This window comes from Equus caballus, chromosome 14 (genome assembly GCF_041296265.1).
Source record: "Equus caballus isolate H_3958 breed thoroughbred chromosome 14, TB-T2T, whole genome shotgun sequence".
Classification (NCBI taxonomy): Eukaryota; Metazoa; Chordata; class Mammalia; order Perissodactyla; family Equidae; genus Equus; species Equus caballus.
In genome coordinates, this window is record NC_091697.1 from 25,494,138 (window position 1) to 25,513,126 (window position 18,989).

Sequence of the window (18,989 nt, forward strand, 5' to 3'; positions counted from 1 at the left end):
TGTGATTAAACACAGCAAGTCTTAGAACAGCTTCGGGCACAGAGGAAGCACTCAGTGGGGCTATGCTGAGAGTATCAAGCAGCCTGTGAGAGGCTCCCTGGGGACACAAGCGCATCACGCTCCCCGGTCCCACCGCAGGGCACTTCCTCGGCACAGATTACACTGTGGGAAGACGTTACTGCTTTTGATTATCTGAATCAATGCTCAATGCTGACTGCCATTCAACAGATGTAGAAACCGAGGCTCAGAAAACTTAAGTCGGTTGATCCGAGCCACACAGCCTCAGGGCACAGGGCCTGGCCGCTGGCCCGCCAAGCACGCACATCCTCCACTTCTACCACCCCTGTCCCCATTCACAGCCAGGATCTGATACCTGGGACCTGCCCCCTTTCACATCTTGATGCTCGAGGAGGAAAGAAGTCCAGTGCCGCCTGAGGCCCACACCTGGTGGGCAGGTGTCCTGAAGACCCCTGACCCGTGGCCCTCGACCTCCCTGGAAAGACTTCCCAAGGTGGCCCGGCCCTGTCCCCTCCCCCAAGGGCAGGCCTCCAGCCGCCCTCCCTGTCCTCCAGCTCTCCTCCTGCTCACAGGAGACCTTATCGACCAGAGGTCAAACCAATCTCCTCGCCCCGGGTCCCAGAGGGGCGCTGCCCTGCCCCAGAAGCCAGCCTCCCATTAACGATTTTCTCCCTGGCCCGCTGGACAGGGCAGTGCAGGCGACCCCGGGTCAGCAGGGCTATCCGGTGGCCCTTCCCCGGGATGTGAGGGCAACAATCCATCTTGCCCAGCTTCCACCATTTAAGCCACGCTCCGTGGCCAGATCAATCCCTAGGGAGGTAGCCGGGGTGGCCTCTGACACGGAAGCAGAGTCCATTCTCCTGAAAAGGCAAAGAGACCTCTGGGCTCCCTGGGAAGACCTGAGGGGGGGCGGGGGGCGGGGCTTCAGGCCTGTGCAAAGGCCGGGTCCTCAGCCCAGGGAACCCTGCCCTCAGGTGCCTCTTCTGGAAACCTTTCCTGCTTCCCGCCCAGGCTGGGTTAGGGCCTCTGGACACTGTAATGGCTTATTGTCCCCAGAGTCCAGCTTGTCTCGTTCATCCCTGGATCTCCAGCTCTGCCCCGAGGAGGCACCTGGCAAATGTTTGCTAAATGACCGTGGATAGGATGACGGAGCCCTGGAGGCTAAAGTCAGCCCCCCACTGACTACCCAGAAAAGCAGAGTGCCCACCCGAGGGAGGGCAAGGGGGGTTTTTCAAGCCATCAGTTGCTAAGCTGTCCTCCGTTCCAGGCACCCTGCTACGAAGCTCGCCGGATGTGGCACCTCATCTAATTCCCTCAGCCGCTCACGGAGGGGGGCACCAGGTACAGCCTGTTTCACAGGCGGAGCCTCAGAGGCACCTCTCCAGGGCCACAGAGCCCAGGGTCTGCCTGCAGAGCTCACGAAAAGCGGCCCAGGAACAATCTCTCCCTCCTCCTTTCCCGCCAGCTGGGTGGTCGGTCACTTGGCCTCACTGCCTAAGAGCGGGCCTGTCTTCCAGGCCTCCTGGAAGAGAGCTGCTCTCTGCCTGGCTGACGCCCTCCAGGTGCACAATCTTCAAGGCCGTTGAAGAGCTGCAGGGTGAAAGAATCAAATTGCCACGGCTCTCACACGAGGCGAGCAGAGCTGGCACACGCGGGACGGCCGCTCGCACAGCTGGAAGGAGCCTTCTGTAGCTCTGCCTTCCCCCACCCCACACACGCAGATTATCTTGTGGGTCAAAGTAGCTTTCCCACAGCAGAGTGGCCTATAGTGGGGTCCCCCTGCAGCCTGATACCCCAATCACCCCCCGGCCCACCCCTTTCCTGCCTGACGGCTTAGACTCTGGTGGAAACAGTCACTCTCCAATTCAGGAACTGCACAGAGGCAACAGGGGCCCGATGGGTTCAAATCTTCCCCCAGCTCTGCTCTAGGCCCGGCAAAAACACTGTGCTCGGGCACAGAGCCCATGGCCTCCTGCTGAGTCTCGTTCTGAGGGCTGGCAGCTCTAACGCACCAGGGGAGGCCGCTTCCCTGCTCCACACTCTGCCTGCCTCCCTGGTACCGAGAGGACAGCATCCACATGTGGTCCCCAAGGATCCAGCCCCTGCCTAGATTCCAAGCCTCCTCTTTCAGGCACCTGGGTGGGAACCGGCCCAGGGTGAAAAGAGGTTGGGGTGAGCCCCCACCCACCCCAGTGCCGGCCTCCAGACATCAACCCAGGCCCCCTCCCACTGGGGCATCCGACAGCCACCAGTGCTCCCTCTGGCTGAAGATGTCTGCCTCCCGCCCACTCATGACTCCGAAGGCCGGTTGGGGGCTTCCCATTCCCTCCTGGGTCACACACCCACCTCCCACAGACACCCGCCACATCCCATCACCTACACAGAAACGCACACCCCGCACAAATTCAGCAGCACAATGAGCGGCACTAACCGACCTCAGGTGTGACCCCGCTCCACTGCACGCCACCAGCTTATCTGATTCCGTGACTCTCAGCTCGCCCATCAGCAGCATGGGGACTGTTCATAACGTTTACCTCAGAAAGAGATTCTATTAGCAACAATAGCCATGACTTTTTTCCTTTTTTGTTTCGTTCTGTTTTCTAAACAGCCACTCCTTACGGAGCACCTCCTCTGTGCTGAGAACCGCTCTGGATGAATTAGCCTGTGTAATGCTTGGAGCAGCCCCATGAGGTGGCATGATTATTAGCCCCATTTACAGATGAGGAAACAGGCCCGGAGACGTTACATCGCTTGTCCAAAGTCACAGAATTGGTGAGAAAAGGAATCAAGATTTAAACCCAGCTCAGTCTGGAACCCAAGCTCTGCACTCCTTCACCTCCGCCTGCTTCCATTCTGCTTGCTCTCCTTCCCCTTTCCAGGACTGAATTGGTCCCAGCCACCAGCCACGGTGGGGCAGGGACTGGGGGGACGATTCAACAGGAAAGGGCTGAGGGCCTTGAGCTCACTGTCCCCACCCAGGAGAGAGGAATGGGGTCAGACTGCCCCTCTGCCCCGCTCCCCATCCTTGAGGCCTCCTAAGGCAGGTCGGTGCCCCTGTCTCTAGGCAACCTGCCCAGAAAGGGAGGGTCTCCCTGGTCCCAGGAGGGGCAGCCCACAGACTTCCGGCCACATTCCACCACCGCCTGCCTCCTCCGGCAGCAGCAGCAGGCCAGCTGTGCCAGGCTTTCAGAACATCTCCGAATCCTGGCTTCAACCCTGAGCCCTGCGCCCGACTCCAGGAGCCGTCCCCAGTAGAGACAGTACCCCTCTCCACCCCAGAATGCAGCTCCCCAAACTCTTCCTCGAGAGCAGCCTGGACTCAGCCCAGGAGCCGCTGCTGCCAGCCCCAGTGCTCCGCGGGTTGTTATTATCGTTGAGAGCGAAACTAACGTTGGCTCCCACTCCGCGGGCACGCGCTCAGCGCCAGGGCCTGAGGTAAGCACTTTCCAGGGACCGTCTCCTTATGCCTCACACGACCTGCGCAGGTCGCAGTAATTACCATCCTCGTGACAAAGGGGGACACAGAGAGGCCAAGGGGCTCACCCAAGTTGTACAGAAAGTGACAAAGCCAAGATGTGAACCCCTCTCTGGCTCTAGAGCCCATGAACTTCCCCCAGCTGGCAGCCCTGGACAGAAAAGGGAGGAGGAGGAAGGCCGGGCCCCCCCACTCAGAGCTGGGCTTAGATTGACGGCCCCACCCACCCTCAGGCCCAGAACTCTCCCCTCTCTCCTGTCACATTCCCCACACCCAACCCAGCCGGACAGAATGACGCTGCAGAGGGCCCTTCCCCACCCCCAGCCTGTCCATTAAGCTCCCAGGGCTATCAATGTATTGATTGGCAGGGCCGAGCCATCAGCAGGGGAGGGGGCACTGCCACCCGAGGCAGCTGAAGGAGAGCTCCCTTTCCCCATAGATCAGCTTTCTCCGTACAGATCGTCAATATGGGTGCCACTGCCAGGCAAACCTGGAGCCAGCCTGGGGGAGGGGGCAGGAGCCCTAAAGACCCATGCTCCCTTCTTTCCTCCCTTTCCCCTTCCTCCAATCCCTGTCTCAATTCCCTCTCTCTTAATGCCCCTGGGTGGGGAGAGTGGTCACACATGTCTAAGAGGCAATAAACAAGCCCTTTATTCCATCATTCGATGCCCACCATGGCCTTTCACATCACTCCCATTCCTGAACTTGATACGCCAGCCACCACGACCAGCTTGGAGTCCCCTGAGCACATCAGGCTGTCCCCCGCTCCACGTAGAAATGTTCCACGTGTGCCTGCAATGGCTTTTCCATACACACACACAGGCTCACGGTGTCTTCACCTGACTTGTTCCTATTTCAAGATTCAAATGGGGCACCTTCTCTGGCCAGATCTTCTGGCCCCGCCTCCGGTTTCAGGGCCCTTCAATCAAAGTTCCCTCTACACCCTCAAGCCCCACCCCCTACACAGACCCCTCAGATTTCTCTCAAGCCCCCAAGGGCTGGGACAGGTCCCGAGCCCCCTGTGCCCCACCCCTGGCATGGGGCAGGCAGGGGAGAGGGCCCCAGTCCAGTGCCCGGCCCTCAGAGAAGCTGCCCCCCCACCCCTCCACTCACTGACCCACCATTCATCCTGCAGGCCAGGTCTGTGCCAGGTGCCGCAGGGCCCGCGGGACAGGTCTGGCCTCCCTTGTCTTCCAGGAACCACGAGCTGGTGGATAAGCAGGGCTCTAGACACGTCAGAGTCCAGTGCGTAACTGCAGCTCCCATTCACTTAACACTCACAATGAGCTGCGCGCTGTGCTGAGTGCCTCCCCGGGTGACCACACTTCACCCTCACAGCAGCCCCAGAGGGAGGGGCCATCCCCATGCCTGTACTGAAGGCGATTCGCAGAGGCCAGCAATTCACGAATCCGGTGGCTACCAAGCGGTTGAGGCGGGGCGGGGCCCAGGTGGGCGGGACCCAGAGCCTGAGCTCCTCTACATCCCTGTGAGCCCCAGCAGGGATGGGTCACAGGACAGTGACCAAGTGCTAAGGGGTTCCAGGGCAGAGGTGAGGCGCAAGGTGGAGGAGGAGGGGAGAGTGGTCAGTAAAGCAGCCCGAACCTCCAGCCATGTCTTCACAGGGACACTGAGGAAAAGCTGGAGTCTTGGGTGTCTTCTTCATCCCCCTCAAAACTCGGTCCAGCCATGCAGCAGGCATCCCACAAAGGCTGGCTGATTGTTGATGAGGAGCAGCTCATAACTGAGTGCCTACTGCATACCTGCTCCAGGACATGGCTACAATCACTCCTCCCACAGGCCTGGGGAGTGTATTATTATCCCTATTTCTCTCATGCTGAGGAGGCAGAGACTCAGAGAGGTTAAAGATCTCACCCAAAGCCACACAGCTTGTGAGTGGTCCAAGGAGGATTAAAGCCAGATCTAAGTGCAAAACCTCAGAGCGGAGGAGGCCTGATGTCACCGATGTGAGGAGCACACCCTTCTCAGCTCGCCCAAGCACCCTGCAGCGTGACACAGACCTAACACACACACAGGGCATGCAACTGCTGGAGCAGTTGCTATGACTCACTTCTTTACCGAGTGTCAGCCTCGGTGCCAGCCGCTCTGTATGCATTCTCCCATGGAGTCCTCACGATAACCTTTAAGAAGTAGGCGCTTTTCATTACCCCATTGTACAGATGGGGAAAACTGAGGTGCCGAGGGTTGAAGGTTAAGAAATTCGCTCAGCAGCACAGACAGGATTCAAACCTAGGTCTGTCCTCTGCCAAAGCCCCTGCATTCAAGCACCGCAGAAGCTGCCTAGCTCACTGCCCTGATACCCAGCCGGGTAAAGCGAGACACAGAGAGGGAGGTCGCACAATGAGCCAGTCTCAGAGCCAGGACTCCTTCGCAGGGCTCCTGAGAGTCTCTCTGCTCTGTGGCCCACAGGGGGCCTGTCCTGGCCCCATCCTTGGTACAGCGGCATTGTAAATGGGCCTGAGGCCTCATGCCATTTAGTCGTCAGAGCAAATGAAACGCAAAGGTCTCCCAGCCCCGACCAGCAAGCCTGACTGCAGCCCAAGGGGCCCGCCTGCCTGCCGATGTTCCAGAACAAACCCCCTTGCTCAGACCATGTGCTGATGGCAGGCCTCAGCCCTGTGCGGCCCCGTGGCTCTCCCCAGCCTGGGCCACGCCGCCATGGCTCTCGCGGGCCCTTCTCTGGGTGCTCTGCCACGGGTCCTTGCAAACGGGGAAAACCTGACCCACTAGAAAGTGTGGGGCACCCAGAGGTTCATTGGACAGCCCCCGGCCTCAGAGAGAAACAGTCAACAGCTCTCTGTCCCCAATCCCTAGGAAAGGACCTTACAACACTGACAGGGAGGGAGTAAGGGAGCCCTCCCAGAGGCAGAGCGACTAGGTCTTGAAACCCAGACGCAGAGTTCAGAGAACTAGGCTCTGCACTCCCCCTTGTCCACACCCTTAGGAAGTAGGCACTGTTTTGTTGGTTGTTTTCTTCCCCTTTTACTAGTGCAGAAGCTGAGACCCAGAGAGGTCAAGTAACTTGCCCAAGGTCGCACAGCAAAGACAAGGCAGAGCGACTATTTGAACCAGGCTGGCAGACTCCAGAGCCCTTATAGCGCTGTTTAATAAGCCTGGGTCCTAGAGTGGGCAGCCCAGGGTTGAATCCAGCTCTGCCTCTCTCTTGCTGTGCGACCAAAGGCAGGTTATTTCATGCCTCTGAGCTTCACTTTCTTCATCTCTAGAATTCCCCCATTCCAGGCTGGTTGGAGGTCAAGCCTAGATGCTGTGAGAAAGCAGCCATCACGCAGTGAGCATGTAGTACGTGGTGACGGCTACCAGGACCGTCAGCCTGGCATGCCTGCACCCATTTCCCAGCCCCATAGCTCCCCTGCGGGAGGACGAGGGCAGAACCCAAAGGTCCTGCCAAGGATAGGAGGCCTCCTCCCTGTCCCCCTCCATCTGCCTTTGGGGGCCAGGGCAGGACGGAGGCAGCAGAGTGGCCCTGACACACTGCCCCAAGCCTGCAGACACTGGTCGTGCCAACCACAAGAAATTTTTAAAATTCACCCCCTTATCTCAGAGCAGGTGACCCCAACAGGCTGCAGGAATGCTGGCAGGGTGCCCCTTCCCCTCCATGCTGGGAAAGAAGCTGGGAGGAGAGTGCTGAATCCCCCAGGCCCCACCCCACAAAAACACCCACCTCTGGCTCTGGGACCCTTTCAGACCAGAACATTCCAGGAAGATCAGGGCCTGCAGACTTCGAGTCAGATGCCTTCACCCACAGAGACACCAGCCTGGGCTCTGACCATCCCTGACACGGGCATCCAATGGGCTCTCTCATGAGGACCCCTAGCATGCCTCCTGGGACGCTGTTTCCCCACTGGTATTTTTTCTGAATAGTTTCAGCATTCTTTCCAAAAAGTCTGCCTGGTGTGGTGAAAAGAAGACAAGATCTTGAATCCAGAGTCTTGAGTCTTAGCTGTGGCCTTGAACAAATCCCTTCCCTACTCTGGGCCTCAGTTTCTCCATCTACTCCAGTCTCCCTTGTAGAATGGCAGGAAGAATGAAACAAACTTCCTGATGCAAGAGCCGCTTGGAAATTGTCACAGGCAGCACTTTTTCACCTCCCCAGACTCAGTTTCCTCCTCCATCAGACAGGAGGAGCGTGCATCCTGCCTCAGACGCTTCACAGCGTGGGAGAGGAGAGGCGGCACTCAAGGAACTTTGTTTGACTGGCACTCTCCCCTCTACACTGGGAGTTCCTTGAGGCCAGACACTGACTAGCCTTGTTTCCAGCACCAGCAAGAAGCAGGCTCCCAGTGAGAATTTGTTGAATGAATATCTGACTGGAAGGATGGATAGCTGGATGCTGCTGCTGCTTTAAGAAATTAAAGAAATTAAAAGTGCTATCCAATAGGACAGCTTCCTATCCTCCTCACGTCCCAAAGGACTCTGCCTCTGGCTTCCCCATCCTCACCAGCTTGAAGAAACGTTCTAAACCTCACTGAGGAGGCCAGGTGTGGGGACGGTCAGGCCCAGAGCAGGCGAGGAAGGAAACTTCCAAACTTGAACACATAGTGCGGGGAGAGAGGAAGTGGCGCTGCGGGAGGGACGAGGGGCGGGTGGAAGCCCCCTGCCCTGGCCCGCCTCACGCCTGGCCTGTCTGGGGAAGGCCAGGACCTAGCCGAGCCTGGCGGCAGGAACAATGTCAGGCAGGTGCCAGCCGAGCTGCATGAAAGGCCCAGCCCGGTGTCATTGTCAGCGCTCAGCCAAGTGCAGAAAAGCAATTGACTGGTCACGCCGCTTGCTCCCCTTGGAAATTTTTAAAATTCTTCCGATTTGAGCTATCCGCGGTGTCCCAAGTCGTGTGGAGAAGGGATTTTATTAAATTCCCAGCTTCCCGCTTCCTGGGGTGGCTGGCGGGTGAGGGCGGGGCTCACCACATGGGGGGAGGGGAGGGCAGTGTCTGGCATTGACTGTGCTCATGGAAATGCGGCTAGGGGCAGGGGCCCATTCGGGGCCTGGTGGCTGATGGATGTGAAGAGGGGAGGAGCCCAGAGACTCCATTGCTAGGACTGAACCAGTCCCCCAAAACCACAGAGGTGGGGGAGAGAGGGCACAGGGGTATCCATTTCCCAGCAGAGCAATGTGCCCTTTCGGGTGGAAGAGAATTTGCAAAACTTCTTCCACACCTATCATACATCACTTCAGCCTCATGGCCACCCATTTCACAAATGATGAAGCTAAGACTCCCAGAGGTCTACACATAGGGAAAGATGGAGCTGGGGTTCCGGCCCAGTCTACCTGAGCCCTTCCCACCATGCAGGGAGGCCTCACCCTAGCCCTGCTCACCCAGGGAGCACTCACTACCAGTGCACCTGCTAAGAGCAGCCTGCCCAGGAAGTAGCTGCTCTCCCAGTGTCTGCCCAACTCCTCTGCAGGGAGCAGACTTCAGACTCCCGGCAGCCAACACATGGGTCCCCCCCCATCTCTACCTCCAATGGCCACTCCACCTTTGTCCCTAGATCATGAATGCGGACAGGAGCCTGCTCACCTTGCCCCTAACCTGCTATGGTAATATTGCTTTATCTTTTAGGAATCATAGGGACTTTTGAGAATCCGTGGGGAGCTGAGAACCTCTCCCAGACACAAGCACATTTGTGCACCACTTTGCATGCAATGTTTCATGGACCCCTTCCCCCATAATCCCATCCTTAGATATTCTCAGGGTGCATGGACCACGGGTTAAAAACATCAGTTAGTCCTCGGCAGCTTGGAAAGGGAAAAAGCTGCAAAGGAAGGAGGAGGTAGCAGAGGTAGGAGAGGAGGCTCTCTCACCTGCTTGGAGGCCTAACCCAGATGGACCAAACCCAGACAGACCACCCAGCTCTTCCCTCCACCCCCAGCCCCCTCCCGACCGGACCGACCGGGAGACGCAGGCTCTAGCTCCAGCCAGGAGGTGGAAGTGGGATGCAGAGCCCAGGTTCCCTCCCTCACACTCCCCCAGAGAGCACAAAGACCACACAGCAGCCCCTCCTGGGCCCCCACTTCAAGGACCAAGAGGCAGCTGGCATCAAAGTCCTCGGCCATCTCTCTACCTCCATGACCATTTCATCATCCCTACCCCCAGGCTCGGCACTCAGGAAAAGAATTCTCATCCAGGTCAGCCAGCAGATCCCCTGGAATGACCCTGGGGCCTGCCCTCTGCTTGGGGACTCAGCTGCAAACCAGGCAGGCCATGCCTGGCACTGGCCTCTCTGACACCAGCCAGTCCCCACCCCCGCCAAGACACAGGGTCACATCTGCTTTGGCAAACAGCCAGTCTTAAGTTACTGACTCCAGTTGTATTGATTCAAGGAGTCACTGGGGACCCCCGCCTGCCCAACAGGAGGAAAGAATCCATCAGTCTGTCCATCCATCCATCCTTCCAGCCCCCGGCCCCAACTAGCTGCCCCCAACCCAAGGCCTACCCTGATGGGAACAATCCCCTCCCAGGAGTGGGAGGAGAGAGAAACAGACCCACCACCACCAAACACTGCAAGAGCACTCAACACACACAAGACTCCCCACGCCAGAAAACTGGGAGAACTACCATTTTCCCTGCTCTTGGCACCTCGGGAATCCAGAAGGCTAAGGCCTCAGCATCCTCTCTAGCCCTGTGAGGACACCAGAGGGGGAAGGGACAGACAATCTCTTTCGGCCCAGTCCAGCTCCTCCTCGGGCCCCCGAGGTCACAGCTCTAAGTGGGTGGGGGTCTAGGGCAGCTGGCACTTCCTATTCCCTTTCCCTTTGCCCCCCCCTCCCCCCGCCCCACCATGCTGAGGCAGCCCTGGTCTGGTTCTAATCGGGGCTGAAGTCGGCTCCCTCTTTCCCTCTTCTCTTTCCCTCCCCCCGCTTTTCCTTCATTTCCACGGCTTTGGAAGCCCGAGCGTTCCAACTGTCTGCGTGCCAAGACCTTCCCGAGTCTGAAAGCTGCTGAAGTAACAGATCAGATTTTAGCAAGTGCTTTCCAGGCTGAGCGCCAAGCCCTCTTCTGATTCACGGAGAGGAGCGAGCGAGAGCGGGGAGTGAGGCGGGGAACCAGCGGAGGGCTGCACCACCTTGGGCGAGGGTGCGCGGCGCGCGGCCCATTCGGGAGCGGCCTCGCGGCAACGGCCTCTCAGCCCAGGCGCCCCGCTCTGCGCCCTCTCACCCTAGTCTCCCCTATCCTGTCTCTCTCTTTCTCTCTCTCTCTCTTTCTCTCTCTCTCTCTCAACGCTGCAAACGCCTTTGAAACCACAGAGTAATTTACAACTGAAGCTTTCTCCCTGGACTCGAAATCCACTCGGCTGAAAGGAGCCTTTTTGTTTGGAAGAGCAAGCGGAGATGTTAAGGGACGGTTGGCAGAGAAAATCCCTAGGTCCCAACTCCCCGCCGGTTGCGGGCAGTGGGGGTTGGAGCCAGGAACATTGCAGCGACTGAGCCCGCAGGCTCCGGGGATCTCCTCCCAGCCGAGGCAGCAGGGGCCGCGGCAGCCCGCGCCAACCTGAGTCCCGCAGCGGAGCCCCATGCCCCAGGCCGGTCCCCCGTCCGCGCGGGGCGCGCGCGGAGCCGCCCTTCCGCGCCCTGGGAACAGGTGCACTGGGCTCGGAGCCCAGGAGGGGTGGGGCACAGGGAGGGGGCGCGGCCCGGGGAAGGGGGGTCTGCGTGTACCGCGAGGCAGGGGCGGGAGAAGGTGAGAGTCAGGAGCCCACGTACCTGTACCTGGAAGCACAGCAGCAGGAAATGTAAACACCTGCGGGAGAGAGAGCGAGAGAGGTGGTCAGGGGGACTTGAGGGAAAGGGGCGCGCGGACAGACTGATACGCAGTCGGAAAGTCAGACGAACAGCCGGCCGGGAAGACAGAACCACAGGCACACGGACAGACGGCCAGGCAGGGTGGGCAGTCCCGCGCGCGAGCGCTTACAGGCAAGTGCAGGCGGAGGGCGCTGAATACATCGCTGGGCGGGGGGGAGGCGGCGGCTCCTAGCCCAGCCTGCACATGTCCGCTCCGCGCGGCCGGGACCGGGCGCCTCCGCCGCCGCCGCCGCCGCCGCCGCCGCTGCTGCTGCTCCCTCCTCGCCGGCTGCTGCTGCTGCAGACTCTGCTGCTCCGGGGCGCTCCGCAGCGCGCCCTGCGGCATCAGCGCCCCGCGCGGCTCCTCCCGAGCGCTGCGCCCTCCGGGCTGGCGCGGGGGCTGCGGGGCGGCCGCCGCTGTGCAGGAGGCTCCCGGCCCGTGCGGGGAAGCTTGCTCACTGCTGGCAGGCCGGCCGTCCGGGCGTCCGCGGGACGCTGGCTGCCCGACTCACTCCGGGGGCAACATGTGCTGCGGGGCTGGAAGCTGGAGCGCGCTCTCCGACTGGGGCGCGGGTCTGAGTCGGGCCAGGGGTCAGAGCTCTGGGGCCGGGGCGCGCGGCTGCAGCACGAACGCGTCACGGCCGCTCCGTCTGGGCGCCCGCCGGCTCATGTCTCCTCCTCCGCGTCTCTCCGGCCGTGCGCATCGCCGCCTCCCACCACTGGCGGCGGCCGGGGCGTTTTCTACGCGCGGGCGGCGAGGGGGCGGGGGGCCGGGGGCGGGCCCGGGCCCGAGCCGGCACAATGAGGATGCGGGGCCCGGGGGCTCCCCCCTCGGGGCGCGGCCGGACGGGCGCTCAGCTCGCCTGGGTGCGCCGCGCCCACATCAAAGGCGGCCCTGCCGGCTTGCCTGCCTGCCGCGGCCTCTCCACTGCCTCCTCCTCCTTCTCCTGGCGGCTCCGAGTTGGAGGGAGGCACTCAGACTCTCGGCGATGGGACCGGTAGCTCCGAAGGGGCAGAGCCCGCGAGGCTGCAGCTGGCGAGCGCTGGAAGCCGTCGGGGCTCTGCGCCCGGGCGCAATGACCCGCGCCGCGACGCAAACGCTGCCGGAATTGGGCAGGCGGCGGTCTCCAAGAACGCAGTTAGATGCAGAACGTCCTCACTCGCCCACATTCGCTACTCGCACTCGCTTGCACCAGCGCTTGAGTGGGGAGTGAGGAGGGGACGGGCCAGGCCCAGCCCCCGGGGCGGCTCCACTTAAGGGGGGTCACTTTTACCCGCCCTGTGAGTCCACGCAGGACTGTAGCGTGCCCCAGCCGCCCTCTCGTACGGCCGGCCATTCTGATCCTGCTTCCAATCTCTCTGTCCCTACTGTTGAGGGGGAGGGGGTTTCCAGGGCGTCTCTTACCCCGACTCCGGGGCTCCCGGGTCGGTTCTTGGGATCCCAGCTGGACTCTCCGGTAGGCGAGGAAGCTTTGGAAACGCACGGCTGCCACCTAGCGACCCCGAGGCTTCGCTGCAGTCCCAGCCCGGCGCGAGCAACAGGCCCGGGCGGAGCCAGCAGGACTCTGGTCAGCGACCACTCTAGGCCCTCACCCGGCCTCCTGGCTGAGATTGGCTTCCCTTTGCATACTAAGCAACGTGACTCTTTTAACCAGGACCCCCCTGAGGACATCTCTTCTCACTGCCTCCGCCCCTTCAGTGGCATCACTTTTGTCTTTCCCACCAGTCTGAAAATGGAGGTCTTCTTATCAAACACAATTGCCTGTCTAGAGCCAACAGCCAGGCTCTGCTTTGGCCTGATGCTACTGAAAACAGGTCATGGTGGAAAAGAAACTGGAGAACAAGCTCAGAACGCAAAACTCAGGAATCCAGACTATTTGGTTAAAAACCTCCTTGCGTCATTGGCTGTGGGTGATATTCCCATTTCACTAGAGCATAAACTGAGGTAGGTGCCGTCGAGCACTGCTATAGAGTTCTGCTATAGAGAACACTGCTATGTGGAGAACATGAAACAACAGTTGTTGCGCATCTCAGGCCTCTGCGAGCTATTTTAAGTCCCCTTTCAAAGCTGAGGCTATCTTAAACAGATAGCCTTTTTCAGCACTGGACACAAGTGCAGAAAACCTTTTCAAAGCTAAGTGCTGAGTGATGGGGAAAGTTGTTGAAGTGCTGGCCTGAATCTACTTAGACACTCTCATCCCCAGAACTGGTCCTGCATTAACTGATAAGTCCCAAGTCATGGAGAAAATGAACATCATGACAGGATGCAATGACAAAGGACAAGGAGAGAGGGACAGAAATGCTCCCACTGGTGCCCGAGTCATGGCCACCACCCTTGATCTTCCTTACAAGACAACCTCTGACAGCCCAGTCAAGAGGTGGTTTTCACTTACCACCTGCTGAAGGGGGTGTTTTAAGTATCTCCTAGCTAAGAGTCATACTTCCAGCTTTCTATACTATTAGTGTTTTCTATTAACTTTTGAAGGGAATGAGTATATAACTATGTTCTATCTAAAATGCTTGCAATGTTTTCAATGCTCAGATAAAGCCTATTTGTCGATCTCACACATAAGACTATCACTCAAATAAGACTGACCAAAAAGTCCGATTAAGAGAACAGTTATGAGTAAACGCACAAACTCGAGTCATAGGTCCTGGGTGTGATTATTACCTCCAACGTTTACTTATAAATTCCAGCAACAGTCCGAGACTCTGCTTCCTCATCCACAAACCACGACTAAGAACATTTTCACAACTCAGAGTTGTTACTGAATGAGATCAGTCTAGCGCACAATGAAGGCTCAAAGGTTTTAGCTATTAACAACCCTAATTAGGGTTTTCAGGTTTTCACATTATTTTTTCTTCACAATTTCATGAAGTAGGAAGGTAGGATCATTCTCAATTTACAGTTGAAGAGGTGTCTAACCAGAATGTCTTTTGACTTTGTCTAGCCATTTGACCATTCTTTTCCCATCATTTACACCTTCAAACCTAGTTTTCACATACCTATTCACCGTACACATGAATCTTGAGTTTTCCCTATCTAAACTTGACATGTTTACATAGCACTTAATATGTGCCACTAGTCTGCTAGTCACTTTCATCAATTCAATTATTATTAATGATATCCTACTGTTCAGGCCTTGGGTGAAGACAGACAAGGTTCCTGTTCCTAAGAAGCACTTCACTCCTATTAGGAAAAACAGGCAATAAGCAAATAAACCACAAGATAAATTTCAGCTTATCAGTGCTTTGAAGGAAATCAAGGGGATAGAGAAGACCTTAGTCACACTTAGACTGACCCAAAGGTGGGAGCGCCAGCCACGCAGAGGAACACTCCAGGCCAAAGATGTCAAGTACCTGCAAGTTCAAAAAGGTGAGGTGACAGGCAGGGATAGCCAGGGGGAAAGAGGCAAGAGATGAGGGTGAGAACAGGTAATGCTTGGTCATGCCTCCTAGGCCCCTCAGAGCCCAACACGCAGCCATCAAAGGCCTTTTTTTTAAGGTACTATGTAATTTTTAAATGCACCTAAGTGTGCTTGCAGTTTGACAAACGTTTATACTTACGTAAACACCTCTTTCTCAGGCAACCTCCCCACACCCATTGCTGGTCCCAAGTTACCATTAATCTGCTGGCATCGGATTCTAGGTTCACATAAATGGAACCATACAGTATGCTCTTCTGTGTCTGGCTTATTTTTCCTCAGGATGTTTTTGAGATTCATCCTCATCCGTTGTTGCTTTTATCAGTACTTCTTTTTTATTGCCAAGTAGTACTCAACAGTGTGGATATACCAATTTGTTTGCAATTTATCCAAGGCTTTGCAACTAAGGGACAACATCCAGTTTGTTTTTAAAAACCTTAGTGCCGGTGCTAAGAATGAATTGCAACAGTGCAGTAAGGAGGCCAACGAGGCTGTTACCAGTCCAGGCAAAAAAGTACAGCAGTTTGGGGTACGTGACTGTGCTTGGTGTTGGAATCGGACACATTTAATTTCCAGCTCTAGGCTAGTAAACTGGCAATTTTCTGAGCAGCCTCTCATCTGTAAAATGCCTGCTTGTCTTAAAGGGAGTTGAGAATGTATGCTGACTGCTAGCCCAATGGAATGTAAGCGTTGCAGGACGTTTCGCTGTTTTTGCTTAACTGCACTTAGAACTTTGGGACTCGGTATGTGTTTAATTGTTTAGATTCTTCCTATCTTATTTTCAAGTGAAAGTAAACTAACAACAACACAATCTGACACTTCTTTTCGACCTCTCCCCAATCTTAAACATCGCAAAAGCAGGGAGTCTGTAGAATACAGATATTCTGGCGACACAAAGATAAGAGAATCTCCAGCCTAAGAACACAGGACAAGCACAGCCTCAAGCCTTCCACAGTTCAAGTAATTTAATGAGAAAAGGTGATCCTTAGCACAAATGAGGCTCTAACATTTTCTCAAAACCAGCTCTTGGAACTTTCACAGCAGTGGAACACAACCTGTGCTGCCAAGTTCATGAGTCGGGGAGCAACAGGCCCTTTGGTGACAATTGGCTGGAAGGTAGCTCTAAGACTTTCTGAACTAACTTTAACCCTCTATCTCCAGAAGCCCAGACTACCTGTGACTAATAGCTCAGTATATACTGGTGACTCTCAATCTTTTTTCTTGAACAATTTCAAACAAGAGCTCCACCCCCTAGACAGTGTTTACCTCCTTTTGTTAAGCTAGTTGTTGTCAAAACCACATAGTAGCTTCTGCACGCTTTGTGACATACCACTATAAGCCTCTTTATACTACCCATCACTTACATGATCTAGTTTAGACAGCTGATTGGCTCTCCCTAAACAGCCTTATTTTATTGACCTAGTTTGATTGAGGCCAAAGGTAACAGCTCTGTAGCATTCTCACCCATGACCTAATCTTACATAATTATTTGATATCAAGTGAAGAGAAGCTTCCTTCAGTCAGTGCATCTCTGCCCTCCAAGTGCTCTTACAATTTTCCCTTTTGCTTTTTCAAAGGATTTGTTCTGATGATCCGTAAGTTAAACTGGCTAAACCACCACTCCCACCTAGACTGTGGTCTCTCAATGGCATTCTTTTCTTAAAAGGAACTCCTTGGAAAAATGTATCTTTCCAGGTCTGAGAAAGCAAATGAACAAGATGAATCTGGAATATTCGGTCACACTATAAAGCAAGAAGCTTGGTGTCGAAGACTACTAGAGTCTGTGATGGTAGGAGCAAGCTAGAAGGGGAAATTCCATTGGCTAAAAGATAAAATACAGTGTTCAAAACACACATAAAAGTCTGAATTCAGGATACTTTGAAACTCGCCAGGCTACTTTCAGAGTTGGTAGGACGTCGAGCCATTCTGAATATTGGCAAAGGAAAATAAAACATTAAAGATATTTATTTCAGAGTTAGGTACAAATGGAAGCAATAAAAGTGGAGATTTTAAAGAAGATGCCTGCAGAATAATGAATGATATTACTAAGGACTAAGCTGTTAAGAAACATTCATATTCAGCAGATCAGCTTAAGGTAGGGAATATAGTTATTCCATCAGCGTACTAAAACAGGCAAACTCCAGACCCACCTAAACCAAGTAGTATTCCTAGAAAATGTACTATAAATTCCCAATATTTATGAGAATAAACCAGCTTCTCCTACAGCTTCCTCTACGATAAATCAAGATCAGTACTAGGAAGAAAAGAAAAGCAAGAATGTTTTCTCCTTACGGGTCTTAGTAATAGGTCAATTTTCAGATTACCATCATACCATGATATTTAGTTGGCTGATGTCTAATAACTAGCACTAATACAGGGAAATCTTTAATTTCTGCCCTTCCAAAAAACAAGCCCTACCTGGAACCTTTTTCAAAGATGGATCTGATGAGCTTTAATGAGTGAGAACAGGACAACCAGTACGGCCAACTGCTTTCCCTCAGAATGGTGAGAAGGCCTCCTGGGTTTCCTGCTACATAAAAGTGCCCATCAGCTAAACCAAAGTAAGGTTTAACCTCTGCACAAAGCAACTCAAATACTAAAAATTTCAGACCTTCATTCTGGTTAAGGCATTATCCTCCAAGTACACTTCCACTTCTGAACATGTTAAGTAAGTGATCATTACCTACCATTCTCGTATCACACACTATAATGTGAAACACTATCTAGGGAAGGAATGACAACTTAATGTACTTTGGGTAACTTTTATTTGGGATTTTTCTATCACTTTAAAGTAGATCATCTTTTAAACCTCAAGTATATAAACGTCCCTTAAAATGGAGGTACTTTCCAATGAAACAAACAACACTGAAAATTTACCATCTCCTATGAGACTCCCCTAAAATAAAGGTATAAAAAGAGAAGCTCCAAGAACAGAGATGTCCTGGAGAGAGGAAACTGAATAATCAATGAAGAAAACCACAACCTAAAGGACTGGTCAGTCACTGACACCTGCAAACTAGGATTAGACAAGACAGACTGCACCAACCTTTACCCTGACCCTCCAAAATGAGACTAGTCTGAGAAAAAACACCCCAGAGATGAAATGGCAAACATCTGCAGACACTCCCATCAAAATATCTGGAACTACATAACCCGGTCAACAAGCACCACTCTCCCAATCAATACAAAAGGTAAAATAAACAGGCTGAGAAGGGATAAAATGAGCAAACAATGCATGGGATGAGAACTCCCCTCAGACTTCAGATACTACATCCCCAAAGAACCAAGGAAGAGAGCATTTGGAAGTTCAAAAAATAAAACCAACATAAATTTGAAGACAGAAAATAAAGTCTCTCTCCTAAAGTTTAAACAAAAAGGAATGAGGAAAAACATCCAAAAGAATCAAACAGAAGACCTAAGAATGGAGGGGAGTTTAGTAAGACACTGAAATCTCCCAAGAAAATGGCCCAGAACTGGAGAACAGTCCCACAATCCACTCAAGGCCCAGAACAAGACTACAAGACACACAAAATTTCAGAACACCAGCAATAAAGCAATCTTAATTAGCTCTCAGGAAAACTAGTCATATACAAAAAAACGCATGAAAATGGCAAGACTAGGCTAAAAAAGAACATATTTAAAATCCTGAGAAAAAGATTTAGCCTAAAAGGAAGCATTGAGTGTTATGTTGAAAATCAAATCATTTTCACATATACAAGGACTCAGAAAATACTTACCTCATCTGTTAGGAAACTACTGGAGATTACACCACAGCAAAACAAGACTAAGAACAGGAATCTAACCCCAAGCATCATAAAACTGAATCATGCTAAAACAGACAAGGGGGTCCAAAGGAGTAGACCCTGAATGTCCCCATGTAATCACCACATACAATAAATTAATTTTTCTCCTATGGATCTAAAAGGTATTAGTTATGTACTATTTGGGGCAGAGTCAGAAATCATTTTCTGTTCTGAATCAGATTAAGAACCATGTTTTAAAAAGTCTGCCGCAGGCTGTTTAACATGTCAGATTTTCTTTGGGAATGAAAACGCTGAGATAGGTGGATAACAGGTCTGATGGAACATTTAGAAACATGTTTGTGTGGTTATAATTATCAGGAGGTGAGAAGGTATAAAGACTAAATCCTCACGATGAAAAATAGATTGGTTAACTCTAGGAAGCAGAACTATTTGAAGGGGTAGGGCAGGAACTGTCTCTCATGAGATTTTATGACACTATTTGACACTTTTAAC

At 54.0% G+C, this 18,989-nt stretch overlaps 1 protein-coding gene across 1 annotated transcript in view; it reads right to left on the reverse strand.

Annotated features, from left to right (window-relative positions):
- Nucleotides 1-11,647, reverse strand: part of FGF18 (fibroblast growth factor 18) — a 33,429-nt gene extending 21,782 nt beyond the window's left edge. Inside the window, exons 1-2 of the mRNA XM_023617246.2 lie at nucleotides 11,439-11,647; nucleotides 11,231-11,267 (exon numbers count right to left, since the gene is read on the reverse strand). Coding sequence (XP_023473014.1) covers nucleotides 11,231-11,267; nucleotides 11,439-11,470 — 69 coding nt within the window. The 5' untranslated portion in view covers nucleotides 11,471-11,647. The remainder of the gene's footprint in view (nucleotides 1-11,230; nucleotides 11,268-11,438) is intronic.
- Nucleotides 11,648-18,989: the final 7,342 nt, after the last annotated feature.